The following is a 22,881-nucleotide window of genomic DNA, read 5'->3' on the forward strand; positions in this document are numbered from 1 at the left end:
CGGCCGCGGGGGCCGGCGCGGCGGAGCCCGAGCTTGTGTCGCGGATCGTCAGTCACCTCAAGAGCCAGGGGCTGTTCGACCAGTTCCGCCGCGACTGCCTGGCCGACGTGGACACCAAGGTGCGGGCCGGGCCGGGCCAGGGGGCCCGCCGGCGTCGCCCTGCGGGCAGACAAGGGCGCTGCGGGCCCGACGGAAGGGAGCTCGTAGGCGGCTTTCCCTTGGCTGGCAGCGCTCCGGCCGAGGCTTTCAGCGGAGCCGGGTTGCTGCTGCGCTGGGGCAGGGGCTGTGTGAAGGGAGGGGGTTAGAGCAGCTGGGGGTGGCAAGGTGGGCGCTGGACCTGACTGTCTGTCATGACTCGGTCCCCTGACTGGTGCCTCTGTGTGTGCATGTGTGGTTGCACACTGTCTCCTGCAGCCCGCCTACCAGAACCTGAGACAGCGCGTGGACAACTTCGTGTCCAACCACCTGGCAACTCATACCTGGAGTCCTCACCTTAACAAGAACCAGCTGAGGAACAACATCAGGCAGCAGGTTCTCAAGTAAGTTGCAGGACACAGAGTTACTTCCATGAGCCGCTCAGACCTGTGAGAAATTTGGGCTCCGGTGATTTGTTTCTCCTTAGGATTTTGTAAAGGAGCTCAAGAAGGTGCACTGAAACCATATGAAGAATTACTGATTTGCCAATCTGTCATCATCAAGAGTTAGTGGTAATGGTCCCTGGTTCTGTATCGCCACTTTGGATACTTAAGAGCCATTGGGTTCCTTTAGAGTGTGAGTGCTTCAGTTGTCACGCAGAGCTCCTAGCCTACTTTCTCCTTTGCCATTTAAATCTTATAAGTTAAGGGCCAGCATTGTCAGAAATGAACAAATCAAAGGGAGTGAAGGGTTCAAATGTGTTCCCAAAGCAAAATCCACACTGATTTGATTACTTGGGGGTTTTTTTGGTTTTTTTTTTTGGTTTTTTTGTTTTTAAAGAATTATTGGTAAAGTTATGACAAAATAACTTGGAATGAGCATTTCGAGTGCCTATATCATGCTATAGACTTGGTCACCTGGTTTTTCTCTGTCTATGTGTTAAGACAAGGATAAATAGTCATTGCTCCAAGCTAGCTTGTATGGATTAGGGCAGTGTTTCCCAACCTTTTCCAGCCCAAGGCACACTTACATTAATAAAAATTTTCCGTGGCACACCTGTTAAGGCATTCCCAATCCTCATACTTATTGTAGCTCATTGCTATGGCAAAGTTCCTCAGCACACCTATTCATTTCTGATGACACGCTTTTGTGCTGTGGCACACGAGTTGGGAAACGCTAGATTAGGCGTCCTGTCCTGTCCATTTCTGTGACCCATGAGGAACCTGAAAGGTTCATTATTCATAGTCCTTAAGTATATATGTTCTCATTTTCCCATATTCAATTTTCCCAGAGTTTAGTTGTGGGAATAAACAACTGATGATGAGCAAACATTCTTCTTGTTAGAGTTCATACTCAGTGGAGACTAAATCTCAAGTAAGATGTCACCAGGACAATCTACAGCTTGCTGGCATATTAAAGGCAAACCATTTGACGCTGTAACAGTTTCAGTGTTCACTCTTTCTTTTTAATACAGTTAATTTTTTATTTAAACTCTTCTACTTTGTAATTGTTACATCGTTGGAGTTGTTGAGATGACAGTTGATATTGTGCTTATTATACCATCACGCTATGAGATACATAGACGCTAAACACCAATTTTATTGCAATATCTTGAAGGTGCTACTTTATTAGTAGCATGATGAAAAAGCTATTGATATATGTGAGTTACTGGATTCATTTTAGTTGGGATGTTTTTATTTATACCTTTCAGTGTGCTGCAAGCTTTTCCAGGCTGGTGGAATTGTTTCTTCCTGTGTGTTTTGGTAGTACATTTTGAACACTAATAAAATTAAAATAATTAGCTAGTAATGTTTTTGAAGCAACTTTTCCAAATACTTTTTAATGCTTTTTTTTTTTTTTTTTTTAGAAGCTCTGTTATAACATGTTTTAGGTGAGTGCAACTATTAATTTAACTCTTGGAAACCATTCACCTTATAGTTAAGTATTAATGTAACTTTGTTTCAGGTCTGGAATGTTGGAATCTGGAATTGACAGAATTATTTCTCAGGTTGTGGATCCAAAGATCAATCATACATTCAGACCTCAGGTGGAAAAAGCTGTCCATGAGTTTTTAGCCACTTTAAATCACAAGGAGGAGGCTGGTCCCAGTACATCTCCAAGCGAAGAAAAAGCAGACACTTCTATCATTGTACAAGGTATTTTGCCTTTAGACTATATTGTCTGTTTGCTACCTGCACTGCCTAGCAAAAACAACCCTGACTACTACTTTTAGCACTAAACAGTAAATCTTGGCATCAGTAGGATCTCTAAAGAGTAATTCGTGATAATCATTTACTGCTGTCTTGTGTGGGGGGGGGGGGAGGAAAGGGCATCAGTAGGATCTCTAAAGAGTAATTCGTGATAATCATTTACTGCTGTCTTGTGTGGGAAGAAAAGAGGAAAAAGAAGTTAATAATTTTTAACAGCTTCACTCGTTCTGTAAAAAAAAAAAAAAAAAAAAAAGTCCAGGAAATGAATTTACCCTAAGTGGTGGTCCAAAACTCCAACACTGTCGCTGCATCCAGACATGCAGGTACATGTGGTTTGTGGCCCTGCAAATCTCTTTGCAGTACTGAAAACTGCATGCTTTAATGTTAAAATGTGTCCCATTGCTGCAGATTTGCCACTGGGATTTCCCAGTAGCAAAAACAAAACAAAAAAAAATACTGAAAGAAAAAAAGTGATGTGGTGCACACTATTGCTGTGGAACAAAAGGAGTTTCAGCCCTTCAAGGAGCTACTCTGGCTGGTGGCCAGAGTGTCTCTACTATTTCATTTTTGCTCCAGTTGCTCTAGCATGCTGGGAGCTAGGTGGATTGGGCAAAAGGCAGTTCGCCCAATGCAGGACAATTTGTTCCTCACCAAAACACATATGCGGGGACGTGTGCTGCGGCACAAATTTGTGCCACCACTGTGTGTGCTGCTGCAAGTACATGCCCCTGCACATCTGAATGCAGCCTATGACTTGCCCTGGAGGACCAACAATAACTCTGTGGAAGAAAAACTCTTACCTTTCTTTTAGACTACTTGTTTATATAAGTTATATTCAAAAACTGTAAATGTTCTAATGTAATTATGCATAGAAAGACTCAAGTATTTGCATTACTCTCAAGATTTGAGCAGTACAAAGAAGCATTTGGGTTCTGATCTGTTTAGCAAAACTACATTGCTTAAATGGTTGCTAGTTTTCAGATTTTTGGTTGCTCATGTTTTTTAGCTAACAAACTTCCTCAGTGAACTGTGCAACTGAGTCTTCTCCACAGATTTGGTCTTGGGTACAGATTCTCCCAATCAGCACATTTATTTTAAATACTAGCATTTTTTTTCTGTGGGCTGTACTTCCTTTAAATCTGGTAAGTTAATCAGGTGTCTTAAATCAACTATAGCAGTGGGTAAGCACTAATTCATTCAATTCCTCCTTGCCCACTTTCAGAGTCACTGCTAACACCATATCCAGACAAGCACGGCCATGTGGTATGTGGTACTGCAGACCTGTCTGCAGCGCCACACGCTGCGGTGGGGGGGGTTGACACGGGGAGATCCTGGGGTCAGAAGTGTGCAGGGGGCAGTGCACTCGGGAACAGTGTGCGGCACCCAGAATCGGAGCCTGGCTGGCCAGCGCCACACTTCAGCTGACCGCCAGGCTCCAAACAGCATGATCACCATGGCTGCAGCTCCCCCAGGACCCCAGGTAAGGCTGCAACTGTGCTGGCCCCAACCTCCCCTACCCCACTCGGAGTAACCTGCTGTGTACCAGAGGGCATGTGGCACAGGTATTCCCCAGGGACAAGTAGTTGTGGTACAAGGTGTGCTGCTGCTTATCCCTGGGAAACAAATGTCTACACTCATATGGACATGGTCTAAGAGGGTAGTCATGGTGCAAAACATGCCCATCTGTTGCATTGAGTTTTCCTTGTTTGTCGTTCTGCACACTATCATATCCACTACAATTACAGTTAATCTGTTTTAATAGTGTGACAAGATAAAAATAAATAAACAAACACTGTTCAAAATAAAGCAAAACTCCCAATAATTTAGTTTCTCATGAAAGGTAAAGTCTTCTCCTCCTCCTCCAGTAAACTCCTGAGAATATAGATTTATTTGGAAAACGCTTCTCCCTCAAAAACAATCAGTCAATATAACAATACCTGTTTTCTTTTAGCAAAAGCTAAAGAAATCTTGGCAAGCTAAAATGTTTTCTTTTTCCTTTCTCTCTCTTTTTTTAAGGTGTTTCTACTGCTGCTCCCAGTGCTAGTGTAGCTAGTGATGCCATGTCCATTTTGGAAACGATTACTTCTCTTAACCAGGAAGCAAGTGCTGCCAGAGCTTCAACAGACAATACAAATTCCAAGAATAATGACAGGCCTTCAAAAAGACTCCCGTCTCAACAGAGTATTGACGGTAGCACAGAAAGAGAGCGAAATTCGGAGGACTTGCCAGACAGAGAGCGAGCTATTTGTGATCCTGAAGGAGAAGGAATTGAAACAGTTGCTAAGTGTGAAGATTTAATTGAGCTCCCATGTCAAAGTGAGGAGGTCAAAAATGTAATAAAAGATGCTAACAACTTGGTTCATGCAAGCAAAGAAATTCTACAAGAAAGTGAAGACCAGAAAAGCAAACTAACAGAAAAAGGTGACAAGAAACAAGACGGCACTGAGAAAGGGGAAAGAAAGAAGGACAAAAAAGAAAAGGCTGACAAGAAGTCTGACTACACAAAGAAGAATGATGATAACCTAAAATCAAAGGAAGAAAAACATGTGAAAGAGGTAGAATCAGTAAAACAATTGGTTCCAGAAAAGAACAGCAATAAACACAAGGCAGCAGAAAGCACAAAAGAAGGTACAGGAGGAGAAAACTGTTTGTTTTTTAAATGTACTAGTAGGCACGGGTTTTGGGAAATTTTTGGCAGTATAGTTTTTTGATATGGAGTTTTTCAAAGGTGAACTTGGAAAAGATGAGGTGCTAATGATGCTGGCAAGTGTAGTCGTTTAACTATAAGTTTTGAACTACTACTGTCTTTATTATAACATGCTTTACCTGAGGCCACAGACCACCTCTTAGAGAAGGGGTTGGCAATCTACAGTCTGCAGGCTGGATATCCTTTGTAGAGAGGGGCGCTCTCTGGCATTTCAGCAGTGGTGGGGCTCTGTTCACACAAGGCCAGGCAGCAGAGAGAAGCAGTAGTCATAGCATTGTGGGCAGGAGGGATAGCAGCCGGGTTGGGAGTGATAACTGCAGCTTCGGAGGCATAGGCTGATTTTTGGATCCCTGCTTGGACCTAAACTCAGTTAAATCGGCACCCTCTGCTGCAAAAGTATTGCCAAACCCTGGCCTACGGGTTAGATTTACAGGAGAGCTCCTAATTTTGTTTATTTCTACAACCTGAGTTGTTTCACTTAAATTAATGAAATTACTGTGGTTGAAGGAATTACTGTTGTGTATCTCTAAATCAGGGAATTTCTATAACAGTTAAAATATATTGCAGTTGCCTTATGAAAACAGATTTGAGATGCAGATTTGATATGCTGTTTTAATTTTTCAGAATATGCTATGGAAGATTCAGATATGGAGGTACTTAGTGATATCACTGTAAGCTCTGTCCATACAAGTGACCTCTCTTCCTTTGAAGAAGAAAGTGAAGAAGAAGTGGTAGTTTCTGATACCACTGAAGAAGGAGAGATCACATCTGACGGTAAACATTATTTTAAAAAAAAATTCTCTTGTCACTTAAATGAATAATATTATAGTATGGCTTAATCTCTCTAAAATATAATTCAAAATATACATGTGCATGAGAGTTTTGAGGGGAGGAAAAGCATCTTTTGTTAGCAAAGATTCCTCTCCTCACAAATCTTATCAGCAATAATAGATATTTCATCATATTGAAATATTAGTTCATGATTATTTTGTTATTTTGCAATCACTCTATTTGTGTGAAGAATTTCAGGATGGTATGGGAATGCTTCATAAAAATGCCTTCTGCTCTCTATTCCCCTTCTTCCCCTACCTTTTTTATGTTTTTGACTCTAGTTCTAACTTGAGTTCAGGTGTCTTGTGGGCAGGCTGTTTTGGAATTGAGGAGTTGGTAAAGCATCACTGTGGCTCCAGAGGCTACAAGCCTTTCTCTGGACTTGTGCCAAAGGCTGTTCCCACTCCATCAAGCTGTAAGTGGGTATCTGATCATTTGGGCTGTGGAGTCGAAACTGGTAGCATGTCATGCTAGCCACATTGTGTCCTTACGTGCATTAGGCTAGAGAACTGGTTTTCAAGCTGAGCTGCTGTGTTTGGGTGGATCTTTGACTGACATGTCCTTAGTGGAGAGGACTTGGATGAGTCCATGTGTAGGGATAGCAGAAGAAGAAATTGTTGTTCTTTCCATTTCATTTCTGTCCAGTCCTAATCTTGGGCAATTCTAACTTTTTGGTACATTTTGAGGTTTTAGGAGATTTGGCCGGGGGTGGGGGGAGGTTGGTTGGTCTGTAGGCAACTGGATTTTCTCATGGATAGAATAGATTGCTTTAGAATAGTATTGACACTGAATCTGCACATGGTGGGTTTGACCTGTAATATTTGATGACTAAAAATGATCAGAAAGAATTGAGTTACTAACTTGAAATTGTTTGATGTTGGTGTTAATATAATATAGAACAAATCATGTTCAACATTTTATCAGTTCTGATGAAATATGAAGTGAAGACAAGCCTCATGTTTTGGGGATGCAGATACGTTGTATTGTATAGAACCTAAACGCTGGTGTTTATATGTTCGTGTTGAATAACCCTCCCAAAATAAAGTTGATGTGCTTGTGCTAAGTAGAATATTCTCCAGCCATTGACTAATGTAAAGGGAAACACAAATCATTTGGATGCTTTAAGGGGAAAAAAAGAAATCATCTGTGATTTTTCTAAATCAAAAAATTTCCTTTCAGTTTTTTTTGGTATGTGGAAGATGGTTGCTTTTTACTTTTGAATGGGCAAGAACATTTATCTTGCAACTTATTATATGACATACAGGTGAAACAGACTAATATTTATGTTTTTATCTACCGTGTCTACCCAATTCTAAAATGACCTGGAATTTAAGATGACCCCCAAAAAATTAGATTCTATATATAGAAAATGTATACGTTTCTTGTATTCCAGGTATAGAATCTAATTATTGCAGGGTTGTCTTAAATTTGTTGGTGTGTGTGTACGTGTGTCCAACTACAGCAGAGAAAGCAGTGGCCAGGTGGAGGGTTGGTCAAGTGACACCCCCCTCCCCCACCTTTGCCTCCTGCCTCCTTACCACTTTACACCCTCCCCCAGCTCCCCACAGTCTGTCCCCCCTGCCCCCCGATAGCTTTGCTATCAGATCCTGCTTGGGCTCTGTTCCCTGATGGGTCATGGAGCTCAGCACGTGGAATTGCATCCTGTGCCAGGCTGTGCAGCAGCAGCGCTGCTGACCTGTACAGAGTTGCCCTGTACTCTTTTCCCAGGAGGGAGTCCCCCTGACAGTAAAGGAGGTGAAAGGGGACAGAAGGAGGCAGAAGCTGCAGAGAGCAAGCAGGGTAGTGGTAGGGGGGTGGAGAAGAAGTGAGGAGGGGGGCAGGAGACTGCTGTGGGTCTGACTCTGGCCCAGACCCAGGCCCAGGGCCAGAGTCAGAGCTGCAGTAGCTGCCCGCCCACCACTATCCCCCAATTTGTATGTGAATCCAAGATGAAGGGCTTTTCCCCCACATACTGTTTGGGGGAGACACCTCATCTTAGATTTAAGTAAGTGCAGTGTATTAAATACACCCCTAAAATTAAGTGTTTTAAAAAAATTGAATGCCTTCTGTTAGTATGTGGTATTTTATTTATTTACTTTTTTCTCAGAACAGTGGCAACAGCTAAGTTTAGTGTCATTTTCAGGTTCTCATACTCTAGGAACACTTTGTAAACTGTGAATTGGATTTTTGAACCTTTTTTTGCTGCTAGTTTTTTTGTAAAACTTACCAGAAAATGTATATATTATAAAAATAAATAAGTGTATATTGATGCCTTTCTCTAACTTACCAATTTACGTTCATGTTTTACTGGGGGGGGGTTATTATTACTTTTTAGATGAAGAAGAGAAGAACAATCGGAGTAAGACAAAAACTCAGACTAATGAGCCAAGTGATGGAAAAACCAAGCCAGTTCGTCATGCTTATATTCACAAGCCTTTTTTGTATTCCAAGTATTACAGTGATTCTGATGATGAGCGGACTGTAGAGCAACGCCGCCAGTCTATTGTAAGTTTAGTTACATGAATTGTTCTATTTCTCTCAGGTTTTGTTTCGGGGATTTTTTTTGTTTTTGTTTTTTGCAATACAAAAATTCTGCTTTTCATTTGGCAGTTTACTTCATAGTGGCAACTTTGCTTCTTCAAACCTTCTCTAGTATTATGTGACTTGTCAACTCTTCATGGAAAGAATCTTTTGGTCATAGATGGATAACTATTGGCTTATGCAGCTGAGCAAAACTCTAGCTTAGAGAAGAAAGGAAGGCTGGATCTACCTGCAGAGTAACTTATGCCAGAACCCAAGTCTGCTTGGTCCAGAGTAGTAGTCTTCGACAATGCAGTTGCTACTGTTCTTGCAGTAATCTGCTGCTTTATACCAGCAGAAAGGGGGAGAGAAGTTTACGGCTACATGCTGGGCTGTGTGAAGGATTTATTAGAAAAAATGTTGGGTTTCTTATTTCATAACCTTCACATGATATACTGGCTTGTGCACTTTATGTCCAGGTGTATACCTCACAGAGCTACTGGGTAAAATTGGACTCTGCAGTTGCCCAGGTAATCTTATGTATAAAAGTTGAGAGAGAAAGAAGAAGTTGGTGTGTGCCATCCAGAAAGAGCACACACCAACTGCAGATACTTACTCAGCCTGACAAAGGGTTTTTAAATTCAAAAGCTTGCTAAGAAAATTTTTTCCAACTATTTAGTTGGTCTAGTAAAAGATACCAGATTTACCCAAAGACCCTTGTCTGAGGGGGAAAAAAGAAAATGTTGCAAAGTTTGTGAAAGGGCAGAACTTGAAATTGGAGCATGGAGCCAGAGACAAGATTCCACACACTCATGGACTACATGCCTTCAAGACTCGTGACCTCTGTCAAAGTAGTATGCGGTTTAATTATTGTTTGTACAGTGATGTTTAAAAGATTATTGGTTATTTGGTTTCAAGCTGAAACTTTCTGATTTCTGCAGAATTATAGCAATTGCCTTTTGTAGAGCATTTTGTGCTGTTCATAACGATCATCATTGTCTATTTGGCCTGTTGATAAAAAAAAAAAAAAAAAAATCCCCCCTTTCTTTTTTTTTTCTTCAGGCCAGAGAAAAAGAAGAGAGACTCTTAAGAAGGCAGATTAACAGAGAGAGACTTGAAGAGAAACGTAAACAAAAAGCTGCAGAAAAAACCAAATCACTGAAAACTGGGAGTCAAGATGCTAAAGGTGTTAAAATAGCAACAACAGCCTTTGTTTTTAAAACAAATAAGGTGAAATCTTGACTATTGAAGTCAATAGGAGTTTTGCCATTTACTTCAGGGGTCAAGTTCACCTGTTGTTACAAATGAACACTTCCTAAAGCAAAATAGGCAAAATTCCAGTTTCACGTTGTCCACAATGTGAAATGTGCACACAATGTGTGCACAGCTGAAACAACAAAAGCCCAGTTTAGTAGTTTCCAAACTTGTATACAGCATTGTAAGAAACTGAAAGTAATCATAAAGGATATGCTTTTCAAGCACTGTATTTGTATATTGTCATTTTAGGCAAAAGTGGCTTGAACTCAGAAGAGTCTTCAGTCAGAGGGGTTGAAATAAAAGCTACTGGCACCAGCATTAAAGATGTGCTTAAAGAACAGAAGTTTTTAGAGAAAAAGGTAGCTCTGAGCAGGAAAAGAAAAAGAGATTCAAGGTATTTCTTTTTACAGATAGATTAATACATATTAACTCATACACTTTTTTTTTTTTTTTAAAAAAAAAACCTTCTCTTTATTTTTGCAATTACCACTTATCTATTCCAATAATAATTTACCCTTAATATGTGTGAACAATATTTCAGGAAAATTAAGTTTATAAACTAAAATTTTTAGAAACAAAACTGATGCTTAATTTATCGTGAGATAATATATTTCTGTTTTACACTCCTACTTGTATGGTCTTGATAGCATCCTCAGCTTAAGGTCTTACTAGTCTACAACATCATTAAACTGTATGTTACGAACAGCTCTGAAAATCTTTTGTTCATCTGAAAACTTGTTTTTCCCCTAGCACTATTTTTTTCCCCCTAATTTCCTCCTGTTTCTTTTTTGGCTTTATGCTCTCTTTCTCAGTGCCTGTAAGCAGATCAGTCTTAAGAAGAGTGAATTTAACAAGAAAGCAAACTAAAATGAATTGTTACACTGTCATTTTAATTAATATTACAGCCAAACTACTTCATGGCCTTGCTTTGAAAAGCTAAAAATATGCATGTAAAGTTCCCAATATAAAATGGTCCATGACAAAAATATGCCTTGAGAAATAAGGACTTTGAGCTAGGCATAATGGCTTTGGGTTAATATTTCAGAAATATCAATTAATACAATACAGTGTGCAGTTCAAACTGGAATTTATCTATCCCTCCTTATAAAGGGTACCAGCAAAGTTCAGCTAGTCTGAAAACTTAAGTTGTTTTTGTTGTGTTTTTAAATCCAGCTTACAAAACAAGCAAAATTTGTAGAAGATTAAGTTGACATTTTTAAAGGTATGTTCTGTAGAATAAAAATTGGTAGTATAACAATGGATGGGTGAAAGGAGCATGGGCCCCTGCCTAAGGGAAGGGCACCAGAATGCAAGTGTGGGAGGTGTCTTGTCTTGCCCTTCTGTTGCTTATGTTCCATCCCTACCTTCCCCCACACCCTGGAGCAGCTGTAATTCCAGCAGCTGGAGACAGTAGTGCCTGGCTGACAGCAGTGAATCGTGCAAGCACAGCAGCTGGCAGAAAGAGGATGCTGGGGGTCAGGAAGGAAGGTGCCTGAGAGTTAACCTTCTTGCTTCTTTCTTTTCTTTGTTTTTGCTCCTGCAAGCCAGTACTTAAATGGCCTCTCAACATGTCGGCCAACAAATGAAGGGCATATCTCCCCATGCCGCAGCGAACCTCCAGCCACTGCCCCTGATCTGTGCATTGCGTAGACAGCTGTCCATTTTATGCTTGTGTTAAGGAGGAAAATTTGTTCTCCCCTATGCGATGAGTTTTACTTATCCCAATTATTCCTGCAATCTTTATTAATTATAATACTAATAGTTATCAGGCTTTTTCCTCACAGCACTAAATATACTTTTAAGGTTAACTCTACATATTCGTAGTTGGTAGATACTGACCCTCTTTGTACTTGAGAAAACAGAAACTTAAGTAGTTAAATGCATTTTAAAGGGTTGCACAGAATGCTACTTGATATTTTAATACAAAATTGTCTAAATCAAAAATTGATTAGTTTACAATTGTTAATGCATTGGTATGAATTTTTACCATGTTTTTCAGTCTGTCTTTGATTCTTTATTTAAGGTATGTGGAAAATAGTTTGAAAAAACAGTCTGAAGAAGATCCCAAAGAAACACAAAACACAAATGAGGTAGGTGTCATGTATTTTTTAATTTATTTCAAAACTGTTTTTTAACTATGGAGAAATGAGGGAATGTTCTATTCTGTTTTTAATTGTACAAAGGGTTGATGTTACTTATAAACAGTACATTTTTCTATTATCAGATTAATATTCATTAATTAGTTTTCTCTCATTCTTTCCATTCATATTGTTTTCTAATCTTGTTTTAACAGTGCTGCTTTGTAAATTTTTTTGGAAGAGCTAATGTAGATAACTCATTTATGCTTACAAGAACCACAGTTAGAAAAAATACCAGCTGAAAGACTCAGTTGGAGTGTCCAGATGAGCAGTAACTTGTGTTTCGCAGGGGACAAGTAGCAGCAGCACAACAGGTTACCCTGGGTGGGGTAGGGGAAGCTGGGGCCAGCAACTGTGCTGGCCCCAGCAGCCTTACCTAGGTTCTTGGGGGTTTCAGGGAGCGGGAGCTGCAGCTGCAGCATGCCTGTAGCAAGAAGCCTGGCTGGCAGCTGGAACATGGCTCTGGCCAGCCCAGCTCCAGTTTTGGGCGGTACATGTTGCCATCGTGTGTGCCACTCCACTTCCTTTTGGCGTGGAATGCCTACATGTGCGGTATTTGGCGCTGCAGGTGGGCCTGCGGCGCCACATACAGCACTCCATGCTCATCTGGACATGCCCACTGAGCTCAATCTATATAATCTACCAAAGAGAAAATTTAAAGGGTGACTTCAGCACAGTCTATAAGTAATTAATTATACGGGGAACAGACGTTTGATAGAAACTGCTCAGTGTAGCAGACAACATTTTATGGCTGGAATCTGAAGTTTGACAAATTCAAAGTAATTTTTTAACACTGAAAGTAACTTGTCATTGGCATAATTTACCTAGTTATATTTTATTATGCATCCCTGAATCTTAAAGTCAAGATGAATAGTTTCTCTAAAAGGCATGTTCTAGTTCAAATAGGAATTATTTCAGGCAAGTCTACTGGTTATGATTGTTTCAAATACTTGCCTCCTTGGTGAGAAACATTTTAAATTTCAGGTTCTTGACATGGTATTTAATTCAGTTCTCCGTTCAGTAGCTTACATTAATTCGTTAAGAAAACAACTTTCACTTTTACACTGAATTGAGTGGTTTACCCTTTTAGATCTCTAAGTAATTCTACTTCTCTTTCTTTGTTCATATCTTTTATTTTGTGTTTTAGGTATGTGAAAAAATCTCAAAGGAGATGAAACATAATCATGGTAAAAGTGAAGCAACTAAGCCTGTCAGAAGACTTTCAGAGTCGGTTCATTCTACTGAGGAAAGCAAAAATGATTCCAAAGTGGAAAAAGAACATAAGAGAAAAATATCTACCTCTGTTCACATGGAAGGCATGCAGCAGGAAAATGAAACAAGGGACCCTAAAAAGCAGCTGGATAGAACAGATACTAGTGCCGAAGAAGTTCAGAAGCAGAAATGCATATTTAAAAATGAAAAACATGTTAAAAAAGATGATGCAGAAACTCAAAATTTGAAAAGTATTACTAAGAAAGAGGTAAAGTCAAACCGAGATAAAAATGAAAAGGAGAGAACTCTTTCAGAAGATAAGTTGTCAGTAAAACATAAATATAAAGGAGACAGCATACATAAAGCAAACGATGATACTGATCTTCATTCTTTGGAGAAGAGCTTGAAAGGAGAGGATAGTGTGCAGAAACATAATCAACTAACAAAGGTTTCTTCAGATGATAAATCGGAAAGAAAAAGTAAACACAGAAGTGAAAGGAAAATGTCAGCAGCTAGCAAAGAAGGAAAAAATGCTTCTGAACACACCTTTAAGAATGATGAAAGTTTGCGTAAAGAAAATAACAAAAAAGACAGACACATTTCTACAGAAAAACCAAAATTAGAATACAAGTCCAAAAGATCATCAAGTGATTCTAGACCACAGAAGGATTCTCAAAGTACTTCAAGGCAACCTGCTTCTGCATCACAGAGGAGGAGTGAAAGCTGTTCAGAAGATAAACATGAAGTGGAATCAGCCAACTCTGACAGTAATTTAAAACAAGAAGATAATATTCATAGAGAAAGACGGAGGTCCAAGAGTCTTGTAGAAGACAAGTTTTTGTTAAAGTCTAAATCTAAAAGTCACAGTAAACAGTCTAAAATACTTGAAACAGACTTGCAAGAGAGTTTCACAAAACAAGACAGCAGTCAGAAACCAGACAAAGATAAGAATATAGACGAAAATGATGCAGAGAAGCAACGCAAATCCAAAAATGAAGATAAAGTTTTTGAGGAAAGCAGTATCCAGCCTGAACTTGAAAGTGGTGCGCACACAATTTATAATTCACAAAAAGAATCTAGTCATAAAGTTAAATTACAACCATCTGAAAAAATAGCTGTAAAAGAGAAAGCCAGAAGTGATAAAGACTTGAGTTGCACCAAATTAGAGAGAAAGTTCTCGATGGAAGGTCACAAAAGCAAAAGCTTAAAGCATAGCAATAAAGAAATGAAGAAGGAAGAGATTTCTAAATTGGAGGACAAAGACATTAAAGAATTTGACAGTAGTCATGAAAGAATACTAGGGACTACAGTGGGTATGGATAAAAAGTCAAGCAAGAGATTTTTAAGTGAGAACAAGAAAGGAAACTTCTTAATGCAAGAAGTCACAACAAGAGAAGAAAAACAAGCAACAGACGTATTTGTAACCAGCCCTATTCCAGCCACTCAATCATCAGGTAGGACTAATGATGACTCGTATTCTGAGCAATGTGAAGTCCCAATGGAGCTTGATTCAGAACAAACAAAAGTACATGCGGCCTCTAAAATAGAAGAAAAAAGCAATAATTCACAAGACAAAGGCTTTGAAAATGTTTTAAAAGAAAATATGTCTGTTCACATTTCAAAGAATGAGTTAAGAAAAAAGTCTGTAGACTTTGAAGCATGTGCATCAGAACTTCCAGATACAGCTAATCGAAATTCTGAAGAAACAAATGAACGTGAAAACACCTGCACCTTTGCTAAAGTAGATGACGCCCTAGATAAAGTGTCCAAACAAGCATCTGAAGATCAAGGCCCCATTCAACAGGGAGCTTATCAAATAAATGTTGTTTATGAAAAAAGTGGTACAATTTTACTTAATGCTCCAGGTAAAGAGCTAACTTCAGAGAATGTCAAAAAACCAAAGAATTTAAAAAACATGGTCAGTCCTAATGAAGAAAATGTTTCTTTAGTGAGTACCTCTTCCAGATCAGAAGATGCTTCCCATACAAAATCAGTAAATAAGTACTTACCAAGTTTTACTGGTTCCTTGGATAGCACATGTAAAAATGAATCTCCTAATTTAGATAGACCTACTTTAAATAGAGGCACCTTCATTTTAGATAATGCAGCAACAGAATACACAGGAAAAGGTGGTACTGTGTTAAGTTTTCTCATGAAAGAAGGTGAGGTCACTATGACAGACAAGATAGAAAAAAAGGAAGAGAGTCCCCTAATTAGTGAACAATCAGGAGAGGACAAAAGTGGTTTAATGGGTATTCAAGAAGATTATGCTCAAGTAACTAAGCAAGATGGAGTGCAAGGAAGAAATGAGTGTAAAATAACTGATCTAAAAACTGATGAAAGTTTCACTGACAAAGCTGCCGATCATGGAGGTATAACAACAAAAGAACTTGTAGTGAATCCAGAAAAGAAAGAAAGAAAGAGCTTGCATACAGGCTGCGCTGCAAAAGAAGAAAAAGAACTTGCCACGGATGTTGTAAAAAAGAATGAGGAACATGATGGGGGTGCTGTGATAGAATCTTCTTCTGTGTTAGTGCCTGCCAATGTTACAAGAGATCCAGAAGATGAATTTAAAGATTCTATTACAGCCAGTGGAACAGAAGAAGGTGATGGCCTAATAGTTGATGATGAAGGTAAAAGTGAAAGCAATGCAGTAGGCACCAGTGCAGGAAATAGTGAACACAGTATGGCGTGTAACAGGCTAGAGACAACTGAAGCCACTGCAATAGGAACCAGCACAGAGAAGACCATTGAACATACTATAATGGCTACTAGTACAGGAGAAAAGCAGGGTAAAGGTGGTCATATTGTACATTCTGAAAAGGAAGGTGATGCCACAACTACATGCTCAGAAAAAGAAAGTGAGGTTACTGTAATTTGCACAAGCATAGAAGCAGATGAAGGCTTTACAACAGGCATATGGGTAAAAAGCAGTGAAGATGTCAGTTTTGCTTCAGAAGCAGATGTGGGTGAGTGTACTGTTGCCACAGCTGAAGAAGATGGTGGTGGTGTCACAGAAGGATTTGCAGAAAGTGAAAGTGTCCTGACCAGTACAAAGGAGGAAGAAAGTGGTGAGTGCTCCATGACTGATGCAGAAGAAAGTGGTAAAGGCTCAGTTAATGCAAGTGGAGTAGAAACTGAGGACCATGTGAATAGTGCTGGGACAGAAGAAAAGGATGATGCTGTAACTAGTGCAGGCTCTGAAGAAAAACGCAAAGCTTCAACTTGTGTAGGTACAGACAAGTTTGAAGGTTCTGTTACCTGTATTGGTGAAATAGAAAGTGATGGTGCTGTAACCAGTGCAGGCACAGAAGCAGGTGAAGGATCCAGGAGCAGTGAAAATTCAGATGGATTCCAAAGCAACATGGCTAAGGTTGACCAGATGAAAGAAACTGAAGGTGCTGTGACTTGTACAGGTGCAGAAGAAAGAGGTCATAACTTCATAATTTGCTCAGTGACTGATGCTGATGCCCAGGAAGAAAGTACTGTAACTGGTGCATGTGTTGAAATGGTCACAAATAACAATACCAAAATTGGAACAAGGCCCAACAAATGTGAAGATACTGTAAATGGTGAAAGTGCAGTAACCAGCACAGGCATAACAGCAGAAGATGATGCTGACATTGCAGTAGTCTGCACAGGACTGGGAGATAGCAGTGAAGGTTTTGCAGTTTGTTTACGTGCAGAAAAATGTGAAAGTGCCATGGGCAGCACAGGAGCAAAAGAAGATCCTAACATCACTATGATCAGTATAGGCTCATGTGATGATGAAGGCTTTGTGACTAGCACAGGCTCAAAAGAAGAAGATGAAGAAGGTGAAGATACTGTGACCAGTACGGGAAGGGGAAACGAAGAAATTGAGCATGCTTCAACATGTACAGGAATGGAAGATGAAAGTGCACTTATTTGTATCGGTGCAGAAGAAGGGGAAAGCTCTATTATCTGCATAGTTGCAGAACAAGTAGAAGCTGAATCAGGTGTAGCTGCCACAAATGTAAATAAAGTTGGTGTTGACAGCTTGACTGGTGCAGAGAAAGAAGCTAATGGTGGCTTGACCTGCAAAAATGTAAAAGGAATAGTTGAGAGTAGTGTAACAAGTGCAGGCACAGTAGACAAAGATGTCATGACTCCAAATACAGAAAAAGGTAAGGAAGCCGTAGTCTTGGATACTGAAGAATCTGAGGGCCCCATGACTAGTGCAGTGACAGAGAAAGATAAGGAGCAGTTTGCTACTGCTAAAGGAAAGGAGGAGAATGCAATGATTTGTGTAGGCAATAGTGATTTTGAGGGTCCCATGACTACCTTGGTTGCAAAGGAAGATGAGAATCCTGTTCTTATTTATACTGACAAAGAAGAAAAATCTAAAGATGACATCCATTCTACAAGTACAGTGGAAGAAGGTGATGCTACCTTACAGTGTTCAGTCACAGAAGTTGAGGAGGGCCCACTTTCTGCTGCAAGAACAGATGGAAATAATGAGAGCTCTTTGACCCTAATAGACACTGAAGAAACAGAAGCACCAATGCCCAGTACAGCCATAGATTTTAAAGGGAGTTTACACACTGCTAGCTGTAGGCAAGAAAAAGATGAGTGTACTATGATTTCCACAAGTATAGTAGAAGAATTTGAGGCTCCCATGCCCAGCGCAGCTAGAGAATGCACTGCTGCAAGGACAGAAGAAATGAATGAAAGTAATGTAGTTTCTATCGATATGGAACTATATGAAGTCCCCATGCCCAGCGCATCCAGTGCTGAAGATGATTATACTAGTCACCCAACTGGTGGTGGCAAAGAAGAAAAAGATGAGTGTGCTATGATTTCAACAAGCATAGTAGAAGAACAAGTGATTCTCATATCCAGTGAAGTCACAGAAGATAGAGTTGAACATGTCGCCTCAGGCGGAGAAGCAAAAAATGAAACAGTAATGATCCCCACAAGTTCAGCAGAATGTTTCAAATCTCATGTGTCCAGTGCAGTCTCACAAGATGAGGATCGATTCACTGCTTCAGGAGCAGAAGAAAGGTATGAAACTGCCATGATCACTACTAGTATGACAGAAGAATGTGAGATAGTTCTGATCAGCACAGCCACACAACCTAAAAATCCTCTTAATGTAGCAAGAGCAGAACAAAAACATGAGACTACCATTATATCTCCAAATGCACCAGAGGAATCTAAAATTGTCGAGACCAGTACAACAGATGAACAGTTTGAACTAGCTACTTTAGACCCAGGAGAAAAAAGTGAAGGTTCTATGATCTTTGTTGGAAATGTAGAGGAATGTGGGGCTCCTATGATTGCTGTTGCCAGCAACAATGAGGATTCAAACACTGCTTCATGTGTAGAGAATACAGAAGAAAATGCTGTAATCACTCTGAGTGCAGTGGAAGAATGTGACAGTCTTTTTACCTTTGCAGTCATAGAAGAAAGTCAGCTTGATGCTGCGAGCACAGAAATAAAAGACAAAAATGATGTGACTTTTAAGAGTACCGGCCAGATTGATTATATCCTATCATCTACAGACTCGGATAAAAGTGATGGTTCTCTGCCTCTGGCTAGTGAAGGAGAAGATGAAAGTGTCTATAGTGAGAAAAAGGAGAATCATGACAGTCCTGTGATGGGAGAATCAACAACTAAGAGTACAGTAGTTACTGAAGTACTAGGAACTGCTGAGAATACAGTGAAACTCCTGAGTATAGGTAAAACCCTTTGCGTGGAGATTACAGAAACCACAGCCTGTGTTAGTCCATCTGCAGAGGTGAGTACAGACAGTGAAAGAACTGAAGATGATTTGCCATATGTAGATGTTACATCAGAACTTTCTTGTATGTCTTCAGAAGCTGCAGTGGATAATGTAGACTACAAGGTTAATACTAATTTGCTGTCAGAAAGTGACTTTTCAGAAATAAGGACTCCACCATATAGGGAACAAACTGACATTTCATTACTGTCTGAATTTGGAAGCACATTGACTGTAAATACCGGCCATGATGAATTATCTTTAGCGGCAAAACTGGGGAGAAAGAATGACTTGCCTTTGCGTGTGGATGAACAGTTTGTGAGTGGTGATAAAAGAAACGCTGTCAAAGTAAATGATGACCTTGGATTTGAAGTTTCTTTAAAAAAAAATACAACCTTTAATTCAGGTGAGTTTTTTTTTTTGTTTGTTTGTTTTGTTTTGTTTTTTTTCCTTTCTGACTTATAAAAAAACAAAAAAAACTAAGATCACTTTTCAGTTTCTGAAATTAGGCTTATTTTTATGCATTTAATTTGTATATGATCTTTATGCTAAAAATATTGGCTTTCACAGACTTGCATTTGCTAAATAAATACAATGTTACACGTGTGTGTGTATGTGTGTGTGTGTGTGTGTGTGTGTGTGTGTGTGTGTGTATGTATATATGTGTGTGTGTGTGTGTGTGTGTGTGTGTGTGTGTGTGTGTGTATATATGTGTGTGTGTGTGTGTGTGTATGTATATATGATCTTAGATATTACCAACGAAGTAACTTATCCAAATACTCCTTTTGGCATCAATTCACAATTAAAATATTAAGAAAAGATGCTTTCAAATATGCAATGGAATTTATATATATTTGAAAATACCATTTGTTAATATTTTAATTGTGAATTGATGCCAAAGGGAGTACTTGCATAAGTTACACTGTTGGTATAGCAGTAACTTTGGACAACTTTGCAAAAAAATAAAAATAAAAAGGATACATTGAGATGTATCTAATACACATTCAAATAAATTTTAATAAGGTATGAAAATATATCTTTGTTGAAACATAAGGTAAATGATAACAGAAATGAACTATGTACAATAGGGATTACAAGGTTTAGTAACAATTCCCTTGAAAATAAGGATTAGTAAGCATCACTTTAGGTCAGCAGTTCTCACCCAGGGTGCCAGGGCATTATGAAGTACCACAGTAGTTATTGAAGGGTGCTGCAGGAAGCATGAGAAGATAAGCAGATAAAGGCAGGGCTCAGGCTTCAGGTGTGAGGAGATGAGCAGCTAAGGACTACTGGGACCCCTTGCCCTGTTACTGGAAAGTGCCGTGGCCTCTTTAAAGTCATGGTGTTTGTAGGACAGGTACAGACAACCAGAAGGGCAGGGTAAAGGAACAGCCCTGTGGTCAAGTCAGCTGACCAGGCAGTCGCATGAGCAGACAGAGGCAGGGATTTAGTAGCATATAAGTCAGAGCCAGAGTAGGGAGTTAGACTTGGGAAGTAGCAGGGTAAGGCCTTGCACTGAGATCACTGCTACTGATGATTTCCTTGTCATGGAGCTTCCTAGGAGAGTGCAACCCAAGGGACCTGATTCAGGGCCTGGAAGAAGTGTGGTAGGTAGTTGGTGGGCTGGATGTTTGCTCTGCTGCCAGAAGGCTTAAATTTATTTGGTGATTTGGGTGGACTAGAAAGGAGTGGCTTGGAGGTCCCATTAGTGCCAGAGTGGTAGTTGATTACCTTGAGCCCTGCCAGCAGTTAGGCTGAAGGCACAGATGAGCTGGGGTGAGGCTGGAGCCTGAAAAGGAGCAGCAGTGGCCCGGAGAGGGGTAGAGCTTGGGGCCAGAGGGCTCGGAGCCCAAGCAAGACAGATAAAGGGCGCAGAGGGCAAGATAAGGGGCTGGAGCCCGGAAACCAGATCCACAACTGGGCTTTGGCTAAGGGACCAGCTAGAGTAGAGGGGTGGAAATTGGGAAGGCTGAGACCCCAGCAAGAGTGAAGGCCTGAGGTGGCCTGGTGGCTTTGAGGAACAAGGGTCCCAACCGAGTGATGCTACACAGCATCTGTGAGGCATGGGCGTGACTACGGGGGTGGCTGGAGATCATGACTTAAGCCTATAAGGCCAGCAAGATCAGGAGAGTCAACCATTGAGGAAGAGGGAGCACATTAGGCTCATCAGTCTCTGGGGGCAGCCTCCTATTCATGAAGTTTCCATCAAGACATGGCAGGTGAGACCTTGCAAGACAGGACAGAGAGAGCCTGGCAGGGATGAAGTAGCCTATAGGGGGCATCACAGCAGTCCTTAGTAGCTTAACCTGTTACAGGCAGACTCAGGCTCTCCCTACCTACTTGCTCCTCGATTTCACCCCCCACCCCCGCCTGCCCCTTCTGCAAGGAGGGTTAACCCCTGTAATAAATAAATTAGTTCTTAAAATGGAGCGCTCCTCAATTCACAAACATATGGAGGGTGTCTTGAGTCTGACACAAGGTGCTTTGAATCTTGAAAAAAAAAAATAGTTGAGAACCACTACTTTAGGAGTACTGTGAATAAGGTGGTGCCTGTTGTCAATAACAGTATTGGACCATGACCCAAATGCATTTAATATTTGAGGTAAACAACAAATTGATTGTTTGTTTGTTTGTTTTAAGATAGAGCCTAAATTATTATAATGTATGCAATATTTAGTATACAATATCTTCTAGAGCTGTGTTTTACAAAATAAAATGTAAAAAGCTCTTGCAAGTTTGTCCCTAAAAATTGGTAACAAACATACATCTCCATCAAGGTTTCTCCACTTTGCTTTTCCTAAGTTGGTGGTTTTCAGACTTTATTCATCAGAACCCTGGGATTCCACAGTAGGTCAGCAGGGGCCCTGCAGAGAGATTGGAGGTAATGGCAGGGCGGGCAGGAGGCAGTGCATCACTGTTTCCTAGCTGGGTTGCCTGGCCGCATCGCTCACACAGTGGCAAAAGAAGTGCTATGAAAGGGTTCAGTGACTTGTAAGTAATTAAAAACACCAAGTTTGTAAAATGATTTCCATAAAGATCGTCGTGAACACACTGTAGATTAAATCTTATTTCCCTTTATAGGCCTACATAGCACATACTGCAGCCACATAACTGCAGTTTTTTTAGTATTCACGCACAGTTTGCAATTCATCTCTGGGTCATGAGCCTGCATGTTCAGTAGGGCCATGCTCTGTCCAGACAGCTACTCAGTGAAATGGGATCACCCAGTATGCACTTAAGACTGGGTACATTCAGATATTTTTAGTAGCCAAAAAACTCCACATCTAGTGAGGGATTGTGGGGGGGGATGAGGGGGAGGAGGAAGAGGTCTTTTGCATTGGAGCCCAATGGTATAATGGTTAAGATCCTTGTCCAGGGAAAAGGAGACCTGTGTTTTAGGTTCCCTTGCCCACAGGGGGTTATAATCTGTATCTCCTGCTTCTCAATAAATGCCATAACCACCAGCCCACAGGGGGAGGTATTTCCCAGACCCTTCTGCCCTCTTCTTGAAGCTGGCTCATTGGGAAATAAATAGAGAAAGATGTATATGGAGACAGGAGGAAGAGACCAAACTAAAGCATGAGTGGCTCAATCCAGTGCTGCTGCTGTGGATGGGGGAGAGTTTTGTGTTCCTAATGGGATAGAAACTTCCCCACTGTATTTACTTTATCCAGTGAATATCAAATACCAAGCATCAGTAGGCCAGACCAAAGAGGAGGTCTAGAGAAGGGCATGGGCAGTATCTGGTTTCTGATCTGGTGATTAGGATACTGGGAAGCAGGAGATGTGGGTTTTAACCCCCTCTGGGTGAAGGGGATTTAGGACTTTGGTTTCCTGCCTGGGCAAGTGCCCTAACTAATAAGCTATGGGGCTAAAATGTGGCGGCATTCAGCACCACCACTTCTGATACATACACAGGTGGGGCATTTCTGTTGCCCCAGAGCACAAATAGAATCACAAGCTCTATCTAGTGTGAAAAAACTAGCTCTTCAGTTGTCTACTTGCCATTTAGATGCATAGGCTGCTTACAGACATTCAAAAAAAATTCGGTGCTTTAAACACTGTGCACCCCTGTGCATGCCCAGAAGAGGCAGTGTGTTAGTTGGACCTTCCACTGTCTGTAGATCAGGC

General features: G+C 40.5%; 1 protein-coding gene across 1 annotated transcript in view; it reads left to right on the top strand.

Annotated features, from left to right (window-relative positions):
- BOD1L1 (biorientation of chromosomes in cell division 1 like 1) overlaps positions 1 to 22,881 on the top strand; it is a 62,930-nt gene that overhangs the window by 2,045 nt on the left and 38,004 nt on the right. Inside the window, exons 2-11 of the mRNA XM_025192546.1 lie at positions 3 to 119; positions 415 to 539; positions 2,101 to 2,291; positions 4,362 to 4,973; positions 5,677 to 5,826; positions 8,219 to 8,388; positions 9,466 to 9,589; positions 9,910 to 10,054; positions 11,684 to 11,750; positions 12,946 to 19,156. Coding sequence (XP_025048331.1) covers positions 3 to 119; positions 415 to 539; positions 2,101 to 2,291; positions 4,362 to 4,973; positions 5,677 to 5,826; positions 8,219 to 8,388; positions 9,466 to 9,589; positions 9,910 to 10,054; positions 11,684 to 11,750; positions 12,946 to 19,156 — 7,912 coding nt within the window. The remainder of the gene's footprint in view (positions 1 to 2; positions 120 to 414; positions 540 to 2,100; positions 2,292 to 4,361; positions 4,974 to 5,676; positions 5,827 to 8,218; positions 8,389 to 9,465; positions 9,590 to 9,909; positions 10,055 to 11,683; positions 11,751 to 12,945; positions 19,157 to 22,881) is intronic.

Source organism: Alligator sinensis, unplaced genomic scaffold (assembly GCF_000455745.1).
Source record: "Alligator sinensis unplaced genomic scaffold, ASM45574v1 scaffold104_1, whole genome shotgun sequence".
NCBI lineage: Eukaryota > Metazoa > Chordata > Crocodylia > Alligatoridae > Alligator > Alligator sinensis.